The sequence below is a fragment of the Rhynchophorus ferrugineus genome, unplaced genomic scaffold (genome assembly GCF_030347505.1).
Source record: "Rhynchophorus ferrugineus isolate W39M unplaced genomic scaffold, kcgeb_rfMv2 rfM3, whole genome shotgun sequence".
NCBI lineage: Eukaryota > Metazoa > Arthropoda > Insecta > Coleoptera > Curculionidae > Rhynchophorus > Rhynchophorus ferrugineus.
Window position 1 is genome coordinate 29,422,803 of NW_027472582.1, and position 21,863 is coordinate 29,444,665.

General features: G+C 29.3%; 1 protein-coding gene across 1 annotated transcript in view; it reads left to right on the top strand.

The window, feature by feature from the left end:
• Positions 1–21,863, top strand: part of Ac3 (Adenylate cyclase 3) — a 146,959-nt gene that overhangs the window by 118,882 nt on the left and 6,214 nt on the right. Inside the window, exons 6-19 of the mRNA XM_076398224.1 lie at positions 5,303–5,414; positions 5,482–5,609; positions 8,286–8,444; positions 11,406–11,544; positions 13,128–13,235; positions 14,459–14,544; positions 14,606–14,767; positions 14,825–14,915; positions 15,030–15,128; positions 16,406–16,656; positions 19,823–19,898; positions 19,960–20,185; positions 20,255–20,337; positions 20,419–20,517. Coding sequence (XP_076254339.1) covers positions 5,303–5,414; positions 5,482–5,609; positions 8,286–8,444; positions 11,406–11,544; positions 13,128–13,235; positions 14,459–14,544; positions 14,606–14,767; positions 14,825–14,915; positions 15,030–15,128; positions 16,406–16,656; positions 19,823–19,898; positions 19,960–20,185; positions 20,255–20,337; positions 20,419–20,517 — 1,819 coding nt within the window. The remainder of the gene's footprint in view (positions 1–5,302; positions 5,415–5,481; positions 5,610–8,285; positions 8,445–11,405; positions 11,545–13,127; positions 13,236–14,458; positions 14,545–14,605; positions 14,768–14,824; positions 14,916–15,029; positions 15,129–16,405; positions 16,657–19,822; positions 19,899–19,959; positions 20,186–20,254; positions 20,338–20,418; positions 20,518–21,863) is intronic.

Sequence of the window (21,863 nt, forward strand, 5' to 3'; positions counted from 1 at the left end):
ACTGCAGATATAATAGAAAACTTGGGTATAGAGTCAACATAAATATTTATAAAAAAGAGATACACTAGTTTGAAGAGATACGATAGTGTAAGGTAAAGTAGGGAGAATTTCAATCACCAGCACAACAGCACAACATTTGTTACAACACTGTTATGGTACGTGTATGTCTAATAACATATAAATTTGATATATAAATTATGCATGTATTTATACATTACATCTATGTATTAAAACATTTAAAGTCCAAGAAAAACTCCGGTTTCCGTTGATTAGCTTTATTAATCTAAATTATTTTTAAACGGTTATACATCACTTGCCTTTTTCCATGTTTCTTATTGTAGAGTATTTGTATTTCTTGCAGATTGGTGCTTTATTTAGTAAAGAGGGTAAATGAAGTAAGCTTATATAGATTTCGACCAAATTTATATTTCGTTTTTCTTTTGATTTTCGTTTCAAATATATTCTATAACAATCTTCCGAGCTCATTTTGTTTGTTTAGGATTTAAATTTCCCACTACTTTGATATACCAGGATAATGTTTTTATTAAATGTTTTAAAGTTGTATCTTCTAAAACGTCGAAAACATGAGTAGAAATTTTTATCGTAGGACGTTAATTATAAATATCCAACTGAGCTTGATCATTTGCAGCATCACTTTTCTTTCAAATGAAGAAAACTCTCTAGTTAATGTATATGCTAACGAAAGACCTGTTAGGAGAAGCGTTTTTAGAATAAAAATTAATAAAATGGATGACAAACAATCACTTGACGCAACAAACGCTTGGTAAATAAAATCTGTCTGCGACACTAGATAAAGAGGTTTTGAAGTAAACAATATTGACTATATATGATAAATTTTTTTAGCTTTCATCATTTATATTCTCCTATTTCTAGCGTTTATTTAATTTAATATCGATCTTTTATTTTATGTACGAGTATAACATATGTAGACAGTTTAGTGATTTGACCTATAATCCCATTTAAATAAAATTTGAACGATTTATTATGGTAAAGAAAGGTTTTTTTGATCCAAAATTCTCAGCAATCACCAGAGTCTTTATTCTAGCCGCAGGACCATCTAAAACAGATCTTAGATCAGATCGTTCGATTCTCGTTATTATCAAATCATATCAAATAGAATTTCTGTTAAAGCCAAAGTCAAGCAAGAAATAGGTAGCTGGCAGGAGCAAAGTGGTAAATTCTCAAAATCATACCAATTAACAGTGGTGCCAAAGCAAAGTCGCCGTATACACAACAAGTAATCAATATCGTAGTGTTTATACTCAAAACGATAGATTCTCACCAGAACTATCCCTGAATAATTATTATAAACTTGTTTATGTATTAAATATTTACTCGTTTTACTCTGTTAATTAATTTGTGTAAGGAAAAGAGAAAACACACTTACATTTTTTAACATAATGTTTATCCTCTTCTACACTAAGTCCACAAAGTTATGAAAAAATTATATTTATTATAACAATAATACAGACTATAATTAGTATTTCTATTATTAAGAGTTATACTAGCAATTATTAATGAAACATTCATCAAGATATCATATTTACATAGGTTTTTGCTACTTTTTAACGAGACTATTGATATTTTCTTCTATAAATTGTCCATTACAAATGGTGTACAATAATAAAGAAGGAAAGCGCAACATGTGTCTGTAGATTTAACGTCAGATAACGATTTTTCTTGTTAGCTGTTTTGGTCACAGATAATGATTATGTTGACCTTGAACTTTAACAATTCGATAAATAAACAGTAATAATGACAGCATATATTTTGTTAATTTATTCCAATATGCTATATCATGACACTATTTGATTACAAATAATAGGTACTATAAAACTTAAGCCAAAAAATAATATTATAGTAATATTACAAAACTGGTAACTTTTTTTGAAATAATTATTTAATTATTAAAAGATTTTAATTCCTTAATAGTATTGACCATGATTAGCTACACATATTAAAATTTTAAGCAGAATTAATTAATAGTAGAACTGCAGTAATTCATATTAATTAATTTTGATATACTTTCAGCTAAAGTCACTGTAGAATCGAATCAGGTTGAGGTATAATAATTATATAAAAAATAAAAAAGTACTGCTTAGTGGTCTAATTTATTCAATAACTAGATGACCCAATGAATTTCGTATCACCTACATCTATCTTGACCACTTGTTATGTCGCCACATGTATTTAATCAGGTTTGGTGGCAACAAAATAACTGTCAGAAGGCATCAGATTCAATGTTATTTTCAATATTTGACCATGCTTACACCTTTTGGACTATAGTTCCCTTCACTGTTGAGCATAATACCTATCAATTTCCACATTCGGATTGCCTATAAAATACATTTGTAATTGATGATTTGCATCTCATAGTAGTATCAGCATTCCTAGTAAGTGATAAATTTGTCCTTGTATCAGCAATTGTTTAAGATTTTGTTTAGAACTCATTTCTAATACAAATTTGAATGTTACTAAAAATTATGGTGTGATACTTTGAAAGTGTGGATGAAATTATCTTGTTTAATATTCAGTTGCGCCAAACGCCGTTATTTGGGAATAACTATTATATTTTTTAAGATTGACCAAGAAGTGGTTACAATAATTTCCTATACCAGAAACTAATAAGTATAAATGTAATCTAGTGGTGGCATTGATTGTGGTACTTTTACTTTTTCGTACTTTTTTGCAGATTGGGGCTTTATTTAGTGAAGAGGGTAAATGAAGTAAGCTTATATAGATTTCGAATAAATTTATATTTCGTTTTTCTTTTGATTTTCGTTTCAAATATATTCTATAACAATCTTCCGTGCTCATTTTGTTTGCTTAGGATTTAAATTTCCCACTACTTTGATATACCAGGATAATGGTTTTATTAAATGTACTAAATTTGTACCTTCTAAAACGTCGAAAACGTACTGCTTAGTGGTCTAATTTATTCAATAACTAGATGACCCAATGAATTTCGTATTACCTACATCTATCTTGACCACTTGTTATGTCGCCACATGTATTTAATCAGGTTTGGTGGCAACATAATAACTGTCAGAAGGCATCAGATTCAATGTTATTTTCAATATTTGACCATGCTTATACCTTGTGGACTATAGTTCCCTTCACTGTTGAGATAACCTTCACTGATAATACCTATTCAATTTCCACATTCAGATTGCCTATAATATAAATTTGTAATTGATGATTTGCATCTCATAGTAGTATCAGCATTTCTAGTAAATGATAAATTTGTCCTCGTATCTGCAATTTTTTGAGATTTTGTTAAGAACTCATTTGTAATACAAATTTGAATGTTACTAAAATTATGGCATAATACTTTGAAAGTGTGGATGAAATTATCTTGTTTAATATCCAGTTGCGCCAAACGCCGTTATTTGGGAATAACTATTATATTTTTTAAGATTTACCAAGAAGTAGTTGCAATAATTTCCCATACCAGAAACTAATAAGTATAAATGTAATCTAGTGGTGGCATTGATTGTGGCAATTTTACTTTTTCATCGGCACAAAATAACCCACTCCGCTGTATTTTAATTCCTTACAATATAAACAATTATCATCTCCCCAATTATAATTGATTTGTTGGCATAAAAATTTCCGGATCGTAGTGACTGTTCGTTGCTGGATCACAGGAGGACTGCGTCCTCGGAGTCGGCCAACTTCATTGTGTCCTGCTCGCTATTATAATGTTTGATGTGCAATGACGCGTTGCACTGTAAGCTTATTCACTTCAATGCTAGTTATTCTCAAAGATAAAATTGAATAAATAAAAAATAAAATGAAGTAAATAAAATTTAAAAAAAAGACGCGCAGCGTTTAAATGTCTGTATTTTATAAGAATTGGCAAGCGCAGTATTCAAGTAAAAGTAAAAAGTAAAAACGATTTATTTAATCTAAGCTTCTGTACCACCATGAAAATTTTGAGGGACATCAGGGATAAATTCAGTGTATCGGTATTCTAAGTTTATATAAATATGTAGTATGTATATCCAAAGTCCTTTTTAATGCCTAGTACTGAACAACGTAATCATTCTCATCGCAGTGGTAAGTTCGTCTCATTTGATAAACAACTGTATCCATCATAAAGCCTATTTTCCAACAGAGTCGTCAAAAAATAGCACGCCCATAGTTTATCGATAAGAAGACTCTCGTTATCAAGATTTTTTCCTTAACGCGTCCATAGCGGCATACAGTCTATACTTCTTATAATAGTCAGATTCCATCACTAGTACCTATATTATGTGATTGCATGCATTGTGATTATTTCTGGAAAAATACATATTAATCAAAATATTTTCCATCATCTTCTATATCTTCCTATTTTTGTGGCAAAATGGCGATACTATATCAGCGATCCAATCATCGATCCATTTTCCCACTTTTTCCTAATTTCGGAAGCCAAGTCAAGCCAAGTGTCGATTTGAATAAGGGTTGCTAAGAAGGCCTCATGTTTGGTCAGTACTCTGCATGTGGTAGAATTTATCACTTGAGCTGCAACAGAGTATCCTTCACAACACTCAAGCCAGCAAGCAAGAGAAGAACCTTGCGTCAATTATTCTTTATTGTTACCTTCTTGCATTAATCATTAAAGTTGTTTGGCTTCGGCGGGCACCTGTATTATCAATTTCATTCGGATTTAGCATCTCCATATTGTAGTTTACACTATGCCTCGCTCATTTTACCCTATGTACAACTTTAGAGGCAATATTTTCGTGGTTATTTGGTTTCTTTGTCCATGTGGACGGCTTTTCTAGAATAGCCCACGCTGTTTGTGCTTGAGGTGCACTTTTCATAATCAGTCACTATACATCGTATAAAACTCTTTTGTTACTAATAACTAATGAAGCCGTGATGTTGAAACGAATAGAAATTCCATTTCCATTCATCAGATATTATGCATTTTTACGTTTATCATATGAAAATATATGAAAGTTCCTATACAAAAGAGGGATTGCATCTGTATCCGTAGTCGTAATATTACAATCTATTTTGTATTTGTTATTAGTTTTTCTTTGTAAATAAATAGGTTTAAAATCAGGTTTTTACCATTATTAGGGGAATAGAGTGTACACGTTAGCCATGCAAATTAATTAAATAATTTAATAATTAATTGATAGTAATTAGTAACAATAATATAGAACCTTTATCATTTTTTTAAATCATTTTTCGCCATAAAGCCTTTAATTGAGAAAAAAATCCCATTTCTTTACATACGTAGATGTTTTTAATTTTTGGTTAATAAAAAACAGAATATAATTTGTTACAGTATTTTGTATGCAGACATTGTCGGATTTACAGCCATTTCATCGACCTACTCAGCCCAAGAGCTCGTAAAAATGTTAAATGAATTATTCGCCAGGTTTGATAAGCTTGCTGAAGTAAGTTACTGCATAATTTTAGCCTTAATTGGGTAGTTAATTTTAAAATTTCACTTTTAATTTTCAGAAATATCAACAATTAAGGATTAAAATATTGGGAGATTGTTATTATTGCATCAGTGGAGCTCCCATTGAAAGACCGGATCATGCTGTTCTGTGCGTTCATATGGGCCTGTCAATGGTAAAAGCAATAAAGTAAGTATAAAAAAATCATATTTATGTTAGTTTTAGATAAATCAAAAGGAATTTCTAGGTTTACATCTATACATATATATTCAGTAAAGAAGATACTCTAAAATTAGCAAAGTATTTATATATAAAAAATAAAAGAATAAATAAATTAACATATGTTTTGGCTTAATATTCATTGGTACCGATCAAATAAAATTATATTTGTATTTGACACAAATAACATTGAATACACTATAATATAGAACAAGAGAATACCGATTAAGTTTATGGCAGACCATTAACTACAGAACTTAACTGGCAAAACGAATAAAACCTTCATGCTTTGTTTGACTTCCTTTCCAGAGCTATTAGCTTGAATCTGTAATCTTCCGTAATTCCATCGGAAATATTTTTCTATATTTCTACGAAATTGTAAGCGTTTATTCCCAAAGTACACAATAATAAAATTATAGGGGACAATATACTACGAGCATTACATTATCAATAAATACATATAATACTAAATTCCCGAAGTTAGTTTTAGATATATTCAATTTGATTTGATGCGAATATTATAAGTTGTTACATAAAACTGCAATGATCAGTAAAAAAACTGTCGTATTGCATTACTTAGCAGAGACAGTGGTAAGCCAGAATAGAGATTACAGTGACCATTAAAAAGTGACCTAGAAATATAGAAAATAAGGTGGTATTTGCATGATTGCAAATTAGAACATGAGAAAGTTTGGGTCAAGATAAACAATTGAATTCAATATATATCAAATATGAAGAGATTCAAAATGAAAGTAGTTTTCATTTGTAGGCGATTTAACCACTGTAATTTCTTATTGATGCGTACGAAATTGTTTCAGATAATGTTTAATAATTATTGAAGTTCAATTAATATTATAGTTACTGCAGTATTAGATAATGCAGTATTTATCAAGGGCACAAAAATCAATGAGATCAAAAGATAAAGATAAAAAGATCTCGTTGATAGCTATTTTTAAAATTTCATATTGGATTGATATGTCAATTGGTGGCATTTTAAAAGTTCCCTCAAGCTGTTGAAGTTATAGGAAAATACTTGAAAATTAATTTAATTTTTTCTTTTTTAAACTATAAATAATTTTCTTGTATTTGTAATGTACATTTTACTTTTATAAAAGATAATTTTATGTACAAAATGAAGCAATGCTCTAATCAAATATCTCAAATATAAAATTTGGTATCAAATTCTTTTATACATATTGTTAGGAGAACTATATACTATAGCTATTATATACTTGCCATAATGATTTGATCAAAAATATTACTGAGTTAAATTTAGACTATAGTATTATCTTAATAATTAGCTTATCAACATATAGCCAACGTTAGGGGAGAACGTCGGCTTCTCAACCATTGCGTTGCTGTTGGTGTCACAGCATTATTGTTCTCTCTCGGTTTAATATTGCTAATATTCTATCGCTAGAAGGAAACCACCAAAGAACGTTATCGTTGTCCCCTCGAGACAACATTTAGCTGTGGTAAAATTTTTGCCTGCCTGTTTGCTTTTAATGATCTTCGAAATAGTACTTTTCTACCCAAAAAAACTCTGTGTGACCCTGAACTGCGACTCAGAAAACCATGCACAAATGTTTTTATAAATTTGATTTGCAAATGTAATAATTTATATTTAGCGTCTTTAAGTATTTTCGATTAATCTTTTCTGGTCTAACGTTCAGCTGTGACACTTTTGCTCGAACTCCACTTAGCAATATCAATGAAGTTATAAATTACTAATAGGTAATATCAATTACTTTAGATAACTGCAGAACGATTGTCAATCTAACGTTAATTTATCTTCATTCCTTGAAAATATATTTATTTAATTGATACGCAAGTTGATTCTAATTTATAGAATATTACCGACTGTACCAGTTATGAAATGTTCCATGTTTTGAAACAAAAAACCTACACTTTAAAATTATTTTATTTTACGCAAATAAGTGTCGAGTTATTGAATGGCGAGCATGAACGATGCTGAATACTCAATTATCCTTTAATATTATGAAGCTCCTATCTCTAGAGTCATCACATTTGTCACTCTTACTTAAACACACCATTTGAATAAGCAGGACGCTGTCTGTCTGTATTCAGCAGGAATAAGAATATAAGACTGTTTTGTTATATTTTAACATCTAGAGTTTACCCTAGTTTATGCGGATATAATCTAAATAGTACTTAACATAGGTTATTAATTACGATTATCTATATTAAACCAATTAAGTGATGAGAGATAAGCTTAGAGACCATTTCAGAAGACGCTATATGGGTTCAGTGAGATGGTTGCTAACATTTTGTTAATGGACTTTATTAATAGGAATTATCACAACCATCAAATTTATACCGATGTCAAGACGCAATTTGAATTAAACAGTGGTTGTGGACAAAATTATTTTAATGAAGAAATATAGATACATTGACCAAGCCTATTAGCGCCAACGCCAAATTATGGCAAGCATTTCAATAGGAAAAAGTGGTGAATATCAATAGAAAAAATTGCGATATTATGTGAAATTTTATAAAGGATAAATTAAATCTTATTTGTCAAAATGAATTGTTTGTGTTAAGCGTATTTTAAATTTCACACTCTAAACTGCAAAAAGGTGTTAAAATTCTTGTTTATTTTTATATATGTAAACATTTATTTTCTAGATATGTTCAGCAAACGACAAACTCCCCGGTGGATATGAGGGTTGGAATTCACACGGGTGCTGTACTTGCGGGAGTTTTGGGACAGCGACAGTGGCAGTTTGACGTATATTCGAAGGACGTTGAATTGGCCAACAAGATGGAGAGTAGCGGTATGGCCGGGTATGTGATTATTGCTTTTATTTTGTGTGAATACTTTTTTATACTGAATGTGAATACTGGAAGTATTATTAATTTTTTATTATCGGTGGTCTGCTTCAATAATTATTAAAACCCATTATAAAATTGGATCAATGTGAGCACAATTGTGGAATATTACTTAAAATATTTTTGTGGATATCACAGAGAAATAAGATTTTACTCTATTTAATTACAGGTATAATTCAAAAATAAAATAATATATTAAGACTGCAATTTATTTTCAGAGATCTTGATATAATACATGGTTTAATTTATATACCATTATATTATATTTAATTTGCAACTCTATGTCAAAACTACTTATTTTTCTTTTCGAACAGATTGAAATGGATATATTTGGTGTTGGTGTATTTTTATCAGCGACACCTATTGATGAAAATGCGAAGTATAAATGAAACTTTTAACGGTGTATACAGAAGCTAATCATGGGACGTTCAAAATTGCATTTTCGATATGGGCTTTGATTATGTGAGTTAGTGAAGTTACGGAAGTCCATCATACAGTTTTAGTAATGAATGGTAATGCTGCTCTGTCATATTTGAATTGTTTATTCTGATTTGAATGATTAGTTTAAAGTTTTAAACTTGTGATTTTTATGTACATGATAACGAAAGTTCGGGAGACAATCAAAAGAAAGAAAGAAAGTACAAGACTTTTATTTACCGGTTTGTGATTGGCCATGAAAATTGTACCTATAACTGGTCTAGGAAAGCCATTCAAAATGACATCGAAGCGGAGTTCATTTCGATAAAGTTTTGCTGTGTATTTGGAAAAATCAGTAATTTGTTACCCGCTTCATAAACCGAATTAACGCTTTCCTATAAACGTCTACCGATATCACTTGAAAATCAATGATGTACTGTTGCAGAAATGAAAATAAATAGGGAATAACAGACCTAGCCATCCTCTTGCATTGAAAATCTCGATAACAAGTTATAAGAATTGTGAACAGTATATTATTGTAGTTCGAATGGACAATTCTGACGTTTTGTCATTTGTTCAGGTCGATGCTGTATGGTTTGGCTGGCTTAGGATTTCAGAATGCTGAATAAACGCGAAAATGGGTAGATGACTAAATCGCAGTAAAAGCAACATTATTTTTGCAGTACGATATTGCTATAAAAATGGGAAAATGTTCTTTAAATAATTTTATTTTTTTTATAGTGATTCAGATTTTCTCAATAAATAAATAAAGTGAAAGTGAATAAAGTGAAATTTTAATTTGAAGTGAAAAAATTATCGGAGAACATGTAATCACTTAAAACTTTGCGAATGTTCTCTTACAATAAAGCCTTTAACTTAGAAAAAAAGCCTCAACATTAATTTACAGATATTATTTATTATTGATTTTGTTATATTTACTGAACTATTGATTATATTTTCTAAAGTGGTTCACGTTGCGTCGTTATTGTTAAATATTCATAATACTTAAATATTTATAACGTTTTGAGACCATAGTCATCAATAAATTAAACATTATTTTGTTAAATGCTTTTGATAAATAACATTAAAAATATAATGTATGCATTAATATTGCATCGCTTTGTCAATTTTACATTGTTTTGTGTGCATATATTGGTGATAAACGAATAAACTTGTGCCTTCTTGATTTTACATTGTTTACTACAGAAAAATTCGCCATTCGAATATAACATCACGAAATATTGTAATTATATAATGCGTGATTAGGAAACATTTGCAATCATGATGACTGGGTGTCGTTGATAGTATCTTATAACAAAACTTAAATTACCACATAAATGACGCTAAAAATCGGAAATGTTATTATATAGAGGTATAAATAGAATTTACTATTAAAAGAAGTTTGACATCTATTTAAAGAACCTAAAGAAATATATAAAGCTTTTTTTATACCAGGTCATTAGTTATTGAACATTCGTCAGAAAATTATACTATGATATAAGCTATGATATAAGCTATGATATAAGTAATATACAGTTAAATTAATTGTCTTAAAAACATAAAGTAATAACAACAGTCATGAATTTTAGAATATAATGAAAAATTTAAGTGAGTTGAGCACAATAAAAACAATATATTTCTAATAACCTATGTCCGAGGGTTTCCTATTGCCACTGGTTAATTAAGAAATTATATATAAATATATAAAAATCAAATATATGTTGGCCGTTTCTGTGCTTAATATTTTGTTGGTACTTTAATACAATTTGGTTACTAAATATATATGCAATTTTAAATTATAATTAACTAAAGAAGCACTCGAATCAATCGATTTAATTGAAATGAACAAACTATCGATAGAAAGTAATTAGTATTATTTTAGTAAGACTATATTGATAAAATATTAAATACTAGATATCAATAATAGTTTTAGATTAATGTGGTCAAAATAAAATCAAAATTTTATTACACTTACCCATTATATTTTTTTTAAATTTTTTAAATTAGGCTTAACCTAAGATCTATTTCTAGATTATTTTGAGATTGTGAGTTTCATGAGAATCTTGTGCGGCAATAATTTAAGTAGTGATATCATGTACTCGATCTCTTCAATTTTAAAATTACGCATTTGAATGATATGTTATTGTAATTCTATTAACTATATATTAAAATATTCTATTGCAAAATATATATATATATATTATTCTGCTGCAAAATAGTTTTTAAAATAATTAAACAATGGCGGGTTTAGTGTTTTTAGACAAGAGTAATTTATGTAATTCTGAATTACATGGTTACTAACGTTTTTTCTGTAAAAGGTAAAGTACAGCAAAGTAGTAAAAATTTCTTGTTTAATTGTACAAAATAACACCATTGCTATAGAAAGTTGTTTATATAAAATAATTATTAATAATTATATTTATATAGATTAATATTAATAAAGTAATGTTTTGTATATTTGTAATTAAAACCAACGGTATATACTGTGTATACTTTCAGGAGAGTTCATATTTCTGCTACTACTTTATCGTTTTTGAATGGAGAATTTGAAGTAGAACCTGCTTATGGTGAAAAACGAGATGAAACCTTGAGAATTGCTGGATTGAAAACGTATTTTATTGTAAAGGTACTAAAACCGGTAAGTACATCAACATTATAAAAAATACTTTTTATGAATATTTTCAATCAAAAAATTATAAAAATCACTAACTAATAATTAGATAATGAATAGCCCAGTTTAAAACAGGCAATACATTGAAATTGAGTGAATAAGATTTGTGATGTCTAAAATAACGTTAAGTAGCCAAAGTTTAGATGAACTACATATAATTATATATATATATATATATATATATATATATATATATATATATATATATATATATATATATATATATCTATCTATAAAGCAATATTATTTGATTTTACATAAGGGCAAAATAAATTCATTAATTATGATGTAATAATTTACTTTTATGAAGTACATGTATGTCGTTCCAATAGGAATTCGAAATTCTAATTATTTGATTATCGAGTATGATTCAAAGAAAATTAATACAAATATTAAGGAGTTATTTTCTACATATTTATAGTTTTTATTTTTAATTGCACTACATTAAATTATTTCTAATTTTAATTTAATTTATTCATAAATAAAGTCCACTAATAGTAATTAATTTATTAATGTTGATAAATTAATAAAGATAAATTCATTTCTTCGTTAGGATACACTATGTTAATGTTAATGCATATCATTAAAACATTAGACATATTACCGTCTTTAATATTGGAAATAGATGGAAAATTTTTAAAAATATAGGAAAATTGATTTCAGTTGGAAAATATTTATCGAACGAAGCTCATTTTAGCGTTGGAGATTACTTGAACAAAAAGAAGTATTAAATATGCTGAACAGACAAGTTGTTGCATCCTGAAGAGTGACTCTTAGGTGTTCCTTTTGGAATTCTTGCACTAGTGATTTTTTTAAAAGTAGAAACGATTAAGGTATTTATAAAGGCTGGTGATTGTATTTATAATATCATGAAGCCATAGCCGAGCTGGAGGAGATTTTATGCTTTTCAACCGATATGGTACTGTTGGTAGCGTGGAACTTGCGATTACACTTGGCGATTGGACACAGCTGTTCTGGCCTCCAACAATGAATTAAGTCGCATCATACACGAATGGTTTCATTTTAAATGTAATTTCGGAGAGGATGTATTTAGCATTGAGTTTGAAATATCTCGAGCTTACAGATGTCAAAGTGTAACACTGTCCAAGCCCTGCAGCCATACAGGAATTTCAAGATAAGCACTCGAAAGAGGCCGAACCTAGTCTTGATTTTGGCTTATTAGTTTTATATTTATGACTTTTATTAAATAAATTAAACCTGACCAAACTAAGGTTTTAATAGAATGATGAGACATATCATAATATGCTCGAAAAAATCTATTCCTTAACAAGAATTAAGCTTTTAATACCATATATAATACCACAAGAATACGTAATACCGTATAACTTTAAACTTTTTTGTAACAATAACATTAGAATACAATTAAGTATTAAAGGATTCAACACTGTGAAACTCAAAAAACATAATTTTATTTTAGTATTTATTTCGATTTGAGCCGAATAACTAAAATGGGCGAATAGATGAAAGTTTTTCTGGTTTGGGCTTTAAGCGTTGCGGATCAGTTAACTTTAGAGTGCTTCCGTTTTTAGTTCGAACCACAAAAGGAAATTCAAAACGGAGAAACAACCATCGTTCCCGATGCGGATAGCTGTGTAATATCCGAGCTTAAAACAATTGAAGAGAAAAGCCTTAGTAATGTGAGTATATTTTAAAATAATTTTAAATGTGTTTTTTTTTTATTTTAATACATTTGAAAAGTTATGGTTTAACATCTAATTGATGGCACGTTTCATAAATATCTGTGTAATATTATAAGAATATTTGTTATCTAAATATGCATAAAATTAAGTTATAATGATTTCAATTACATTATTTTTATATATTTTAATAATTATGTAAAAATATGTTTAAATGGTTTCTGTAATGGTTGTGTAGGCCTGTAGTTAGTTTCTGTTTTATCTGGCTCCATGTAAAAATTCCATGCTTTTCTCTCTCAGTCTTTTCTACAGCATGTCCTTGATATATTCATTCCAGGTGGTCTTAGATCTCACTGCTATTTGTCCTTTTTTCTCAGATTCTCTTTACTGTTTCTCTGTGCCTCTAAGCGTTGTAAGTGCTTCTACCCACTGAGTTGTCTCCTTTATATGTGGTTATCCACTGATTGAATATTAAGGTATTTTCTTATATCTTTACTTCTCATCCTGTCCATCTTTGTTACGCCCGTGACTCTTCTGAGGCATTTCATTTCTAGTATTTACATCTAGGTTTTTATTCTTCTTTGACAATTCCCGCTTAACAAAACCCAATGTTAGGGTCTGTATACTTCCATTTTCATTTACTGGCTTCCATAATTTTCATTTTCCTTACGCAGATATTTAAATGCATTTATTTGTTTTATTTTTATATCTCCTATTTCAATATTTATTTCATCTGGTTCTCTGGATGGCATCACTTTTATTTACTCATTCCATATTGTCTTAGGGTCATATTCCATCTGTTAGATTTTCTTTTGGTGGTCTGGTCTGTTAGATTATTATTAGTACATCATATCATCATAATATCATCATTATCATCAAAAGATCCTACTAACATTTTTATTTTTTCTATATTTTTATAACCTATACGTAGCCCTGCTCTTTCGGTTTGATATTTCTACATTGCTTTATTCGTTAATCTTATAAATATGGGTGGCTTTTAAACTTTCACCTTCTTTTAAGCTTGATTAGCCGTTGAAGATTATTGATTATTAGTGATTATTCATGTTGTGTTTCTTGTGTTTCTTGATTTATTAATAGATTAGTTATTTATTTAATTAATGCTAGGTACATCTGTTTTTCCTAGGGTTGTCATTTTCCACTATTTATCTTATGCTGAATATATAATTTTCTTGCTAGTTTTACCCATGGTTAACTAATTACAGGGAAGTGAACCTGTTAGATCAAGAGAAGACTCTGCGGAGTTCAAATCAAGATTACGGAAGGAATTGGTTAGCCGTGATGGGCACATGTATGTTCTACATAAAAATTATTATAACTTAACATTATATTAAAATATTTTCGTATTTTAGGGAGCTCGCTAAAAACACCAAGCTGGTAACGTTATCGTTCACAGACCCATCAAAAGAAAAATCCTACTATCGTCATATCGAAACTTCATCTAGTTTTATGCTAACGATGTTTGTAATAGTTAGAATAGCGATAGGAATATGTATTAATTCAATACTGCCCAGGTAAGCCATAAATCGATGTCGAAAAATACGGTTTAAGTATTTCTTCGAATATTCCAGCAATTTTTGCGCGGGTCCCACTTATCTCTTTGAAAATTGTTTCTTTTTTCTTCTGGTGCTAATGGCGATAATTGAGGATATACCAAGAATGGTAGGTCAATGTTTTTACAACATGAAAATATTACATTAGTCACAAAAATTTTAATTAGTAGTTATTTAAATTTAATTTGTAAGAAATTAAATTATTATTTACGCTTATTTTCAGGCCTATTGTTTTCCGGTGTGGAAAGAATCCATGATTTTAAGAATGGTTTTAGCTACTCTCTGTATTTTATCACTTGGAGTCATGAATAGTTTAGATACGGTAGGTATATACGGGGATGGTTTAATAAGCCCTTTCTGAAAATATATTTTTTAAACTAATTATTTTTTAACATTATCTGTCAGCCCTATCGTCATCATAATCAATCCACAGCTGATGCGGGGCAACTTTTCAATCAATACGCTACTCAATGAAATACGCTTTTCAATCAATATATTCTTAATCAAATCCTAGGACCGTTAGTGACCTATTTTTTAGAGCGCTTTTTCTGACTGTAATGCTTATGACTTTCTTGGAGTTGTTTATTGCGTTTTCCATTCAAAAGTTAGATTTTGCTGCGTACCCTGTAAGGAATTCGTTTTGAATTCATTCGGCAGACCTATGCAAACCTTTTTAATTTGCGTCTCTGAAATTGTTACTCAACCGAGAGCACTTCGTTTCTGCTGAGATCGAGACGTACTATTTCGCTTAAGAATTGGAATTGGGACTTCAAATGAAATCTTGGAGCTATACAAAATATTGGCAATGGAACCGTTTGAAACAGCTGGAATACCAGTCCTGATTGTAATATTTTCTTTTTTACTCACGTATCTGCTTCTGAAAGCAAAAATTGCTGCAGTTTGACCGATGCGGCATATTACTTGAGCAATAGATGTCACATCTTCTCCTGTATTAATGATCCCATGTACTCAAAATCCTGAATTTGCTCTTTCTGGATATTATTGAACTTTACAGTAAGGTGGCGATCCCAATGTTAATACTTTGATATTCTCGTCATTAGTTCTTAAATAATTTGGCTCTGCAATGCGAACTATATCTTGAGGAATGTTGAAAGCCTTAACATCTGTATCAGCAAATATAGCGCTTTGTAACATCTTACTAAATACCTGTGGTAAACCTTGTTGCATCCATTGTGGTGGACGCACATTATTGCAGCTACTATAATGAAAAAATTAGAGAGACGACATATTCTAAGCTATGGAACGATTGTAAGATGCCTGAAGTTTAATAATTTTTACGGGAACAAGTTCAGTTTTTAAAGTCAAAAAGTAGAGCCAGTTTGCTAACAAACCACACCTTTTTGCTTCAGTTAACTATACAAGTTATGTGCTATCCAGCACTTGGTGACTTCTGAATGTTATTGAAAACAGAGCTTTTTTAATGTGATTAATATAACTGTGGAATATTCTAAGGACTTATTGAATTATCCATGTATATTTTTAATATAAATAACATAGCATGACAAATTGGCAATCTACATAATTATTTAAAAAGTTATTTCTAAATGAAATAACCTTTACTGTACATGTTTATTTTAGGTTGCCTGTATTAACATGAATATCACAGCTTGTGCTTTAGTAGACGATATCAATGAAGGGTGTTGGTATCCCTCATATTTCAGTTACTTTGGCGTCTTGATTTTAATTGCGTCATCACTTCCGGCCTGCTTGCCTTATTTATGGAAAACGTTCCTAATGATCGTTGTGACTATCATACAATGCTGCATAAATCTATTTCTGATAGGAAGTAGTCCAGAAAATGAAGACAATCCTTCGAGCCAATGGACAAGGTAATTATTAATAAGTTTATTTTATGCTGTAATTAAGGATATATTATAGTGATAAATTTGGTAAAGTATATATAACATAATAAAGCTAGACAAATATTATATATGGATATACAATTGATTTTCCTGGGAATTTAAATAAAATATCAGATAGATTTCTATTCGAATCTTGATTCATTAAAATTGAAAATATAGGACCTATTTAGAATTATCTTTTTAAGAAAGAAACGTTCTTTCATAACTATTTGTTGTGCATTATTTAATGAAATGTTGTTGTGCATTAGCTCTAGATAAAATATTTAATAGAAGGGTAAAATACTTTTATTCCCATATAAACGTTTACAACAATATATTTACACATTCATAGCCCTCATTTTCAAGTAGCAGATAAAAGGAAGCCATTAATGATTTAACTGTACAACCTTTCTTTAAATAGCGCCTAAATGTATCTCTAAATAAGTAATCGTAATGAATATACAAAATTAAGCACTAGGATGGAATTAACGATATTTATGATTATATATTTATATTATTTATTATTTATTTATTATATTGAGAAATATATATCAACTAGAAGTACCATACTAAAACTGTGAAATAATTTTCAGGGGATTAAAATATATAGCACCATTCTGAATTGCAGTATTTTTTTTGAGCACCTTTAATCTACCTTTTGTGACCGTACAGCTTCAACTGCGATAATTTTGCCCAAACTCTACTTAACTACATACATGAATACTTCGAGGAATTGCAGAACCATTGTTAATCTAATGTCAACTTGCCTTGTTCATTAATAATTAATTTGAATCCAGTTAATTAAATGCATGATTGAATGAATGATTGTTGAAGTTGACGGCAATGAAACGGATATTTCCATAAAAAAGAAATGCGAGACGAATTTAATTGTTTAAATAGTTTTAGCTTATTACTTTGCGTTTTATCACTTCAATACCAATAATTCCGCAATTCAAATGTACTTCCCTTTGTGGCTGTTTTTACTTCCTCGTTTGAGATGTCGGAATATCAAGAAATCAGAAGAAGCTAAATATAATTCATAACCTGAAACTTATTCGAAAATACTTCTGTAAACCGATACTATTTTCGCAAATTTTTGTATTCAATAGCCAGAAGAATTACATTATTATTCTTAGTTTCATTCATTCATTACCTAATAATATCATTTTAATGGGGAATATTCAGATATTTATAGTCTTTAAAGCATTAAATATAACATATGATAATATATAATACATATAAATATAATATGATAATACATATAAAATTACCCCTTTGAAATGTTAGTGCCTTTTTTCATCCATCAGCACAAACAATATAACTATTATTACCACATATACACTTAATTTGATATTATAGTGTCTGGTTCATATCTGCCTGAAGCTGAAGGCTCAGATTCATCTGTATCAAACTAATCAGTTTAAAATCCCTCAATTTACTTTTTGAATTCTACTTACTTATTTTTTTTTTGAATTGTTTAATGTGGACTGAACACCCTTTACTGGTACAGATATTGAACCTATATGGCCATATTCTCAATATGTTAAGATCTGTGAATAAATACACGTTTATTTCAATTCAATTATGTACGTCAAGCAGAATGATAAACTTGCTGTTTAAATTTGATTTAGAGAATAGAATCTTGGTGAAACAATAAATATTAGGAATAATAAACGTTTGGATCTTTAATTATTTGGTCTGAAATGATACAGAATAATGGCAAAGAATAAACCTGTATTTAAGTAGGAGTTTAAAGGAGATTCCCTTAAACTTATCATTGTTTATTCTTAAAGATTATTTCTAGCCTAGAGTTGGATCCTTTTGAAAAGAGTGGGTGTCATTTTGACTTTCATACCACAGAACATAACACTTTTGTTTTGTTAATTTTTAACGGAAATGCTATAAAAATAAGGCTATGAAAACAAATTTCTTTAAAATAATACATTTAGTTTCTTACTTTTAAGTCTTATTTTACTACGAATCACGAATCTGGCAAATAGGTTAGATATTGAAAAACTATTATTTTAATTCAGTGATATTGGCAATAGTTTAGAGTCTTTAGTTTTATTGTCTCTATATTTTAACAGTTCTTTGGTCGATTTTTCTTGTATCTGGATACTTTATTTCAAATAATTTGTAGAGTATGTTTGAACTAAGACCGAGGGGCCTAACATTGATAGTTTTGCCCAGGATTCACTGTTCTATCCCAAATTTGGTCATATGATATAAAGGGTTTGATTTGATTTCGTTTAATGCTTTCCTAGAAAAATATGATAACTTGGAATGACTATTAACTGGCTAACTTAATTTTTCATCACTTCAAAGCCAATAATTCCGCAATTCAAATGTACTTCCCTTTGTGGCTGTTTTTACCTCCTCGTTTGAGATGTCGGAATATCAAGATATCGGAAGATGCTAAATATAATTAATAACCTGAAACTTATTCGAAAATTTTTCTGTAAACCGATACTATTTTCGCAAATTTTTGTATTCAATAGCCAGAAGAATTACATTATTATTCTTAGTTTACTGTTTTTGTCAAGTTAAAATACTTGTTGCGTCACAAAAAAGTGGCAGTAGTTCTTTTTCAAAGTAGTTAATCCCGACACGTTTCTTCACTAATGTAGTCTGGTCTCTATTTTATTCTTCCGGAAAATGCGCTTATTGTGCTAAAAATAGTAATTTTAGATTTTTATCAGATTGTATCCGATTCACAAATGTAATTGAAGAATTGAGGACAAGTGTTTTGCTTTGCTATATCAAATTTCCGTTTACCATTTTGTACCTCGGTTTTTTTTTCTTCTGGCTCCATATTTTTATAAAAAAACATATTTTACGCCATTGGCTTTGTAATGTCTGAAATTAAAATAATTCAAGTCATAAAACTCCAGTTCATAATACTCAGAGGACAATAAATATGTTTTTAAATGTCAAATATAATTTCAGTCATAACGATGGTAGAGGGGATGGTTGGAATAGATGACATTTATAATAATAATACCATTCTTCAAAATTGCTTCACAATTAAAGCCAAATATAAAACTTACAATATCTCCTTGGTTAAATTTAAATATTCAATGTTAATCTTATATATCTATAAGGTACTACAATTTGTAATATAACTTCTTGTGAACATGCATGTTGGTTTTTTTAGTTTATCCAAAGGAAAATATACCCTTTCAGGACTTCTGGTATCATCTACAGCAGCATTAGCTATAGTTGCTCGTCATGTAAGTTTATATAACGTCATATTTTATATCATCTTAACTATCATATTTGTTTGCATTGTAGACCGAACAAATTGCAAGAGTTTTATTTCTTTGGCGCTCTGAGGTTGAAGAGCAGCGAGACTGTGCCGAAGACTTAAAAAGACGAAACGAAGCTTTGGTCTACAATATTTTACCGCCTCATGTAGCAGCACATTTTATGGGTAATAGAAATAGAAGTCACGATGAGCTATATTCTCAAAGTTATGAGGAAGTTGGCGTTCTATTTGCCTCAATGCCTAATTTCTCAGGTATGTAAATCTAAGAGATGCATTAAATTATGCAAACACGTTTGCAATATTTCTTAATATTTATTGCAGATTTCTATTCAGAAGAAACTGTTAATAACCAAGGTTTGGAATGTTTAAGATTTTTAAATGAAGTAATATCTGATTTTGATGCTGTAAGTATAAGCATAAAGTCTAGTAAAATTTTTTAAATATAAATAATTCAATGCTTATATATATAAAATCTGCTTATTTAGCTTTTAGAGCTGCCCCAGTACCAGGATATAATAAAAATAAAGACAATCGGCTCTACGTATATGGCAGCCAGTGGCTTAAATCCCTCCAGACAAATAAAGGTAAGATTTATTGTAGAAATAAATCACAGGCAAAATTTACTCCTTAGTTCCCAAGCCGACTTGGATTTTCTATGTCATGTTACTCTAATCATGTTAAATTCATAGTGTGTGTCAAATTAGCAGCTTCTATAAGGTTGCTGATTGAGGGAGTGGTGGTAATGCCTTATGTTGTGGTATAGTAATTATAAGATAATATTAATCATGTAATTGTTACCAACAAAAGGTTAAATTTAAAATCAAAATTTCTATTGGTTTATTATAAGCGTATTTATTTATAAGGTTATCAAATGATGTATTTCAGTATTATACTAGCAAGTGCTCTATTTAATATAAAACTATAATGTGAAAATGAAAATTTAAAAAATCTAATTATCGCATTAAATATGTTATAAAATTTTTATGGAATGTTATATTTCTATTACGTCTTTTTTCGTACCTAAAATTAATTAACATTCAGTTTAAACATTTTCCTTCTATTGTAGCAGTATATTAAAAAGCTAATAAAATGTAAATATTTCTGATTTAAATGTGTCCAAAACATTTTAAAGCCGGCTTGGTGGCGCAGTGGTAAAGGCAACAGTACGGTCCTTCTTCTGTTTCAATAGCCGTGGGTTCAAATCCTGCTGGGACATAGTCATAAATTTATGTTTGTGATTGTTTAATATTTGCGATTATCCTAGGCAAGAGTGTAAAATCCGACAAGGAAAATGATCCTAGTTACGCCAGGCTGGAAAACCGAATGTCTTCTGGGATGATTTCTAAAGTTGGTCACTCGCCAGTCGGTAGGCTTAATGCCGAGGACCGTGGTTCGGAGCCCACGTTAAACTGTAGGTCCAGTCCAGATAAAGCCCTAGTTGGTAAAAGTAGACTTTAAAATATAGAAAAAAACATTTTAAAAATATTTCTTTGATGTGTGAGAAATGCGAAAAAATGAAGGATTATCAAAGTTTAAAACTGATCATGGAATAGTGAGATATAGAAGGCGATTATATAATGGGGGATATATAATCGGGATTAAATTATGTGCTTCGGAATCGCAATCGGAGAGCGCCACAAGCAGGAAATTTAAAAAATATATTTTAGCTAAAAAAATTATTGATAAAAATATTAACAAAACATTTGAATATCAAATTAAATTTAAAATATTAAAACATCTATATATATCTGATAATTGTGATTCAAACATGAAACATTGTTCATTACCTAATAATATCATTTTAATGGTGGAATATTCAGATATTTTTAGACTTTAAGGCATTAAATATAACATATGTAAATTATATCCTATTCATTCAACAGTGATAAAAAATTGTCAATTTTTACAACATTTAATATGAGAATACATG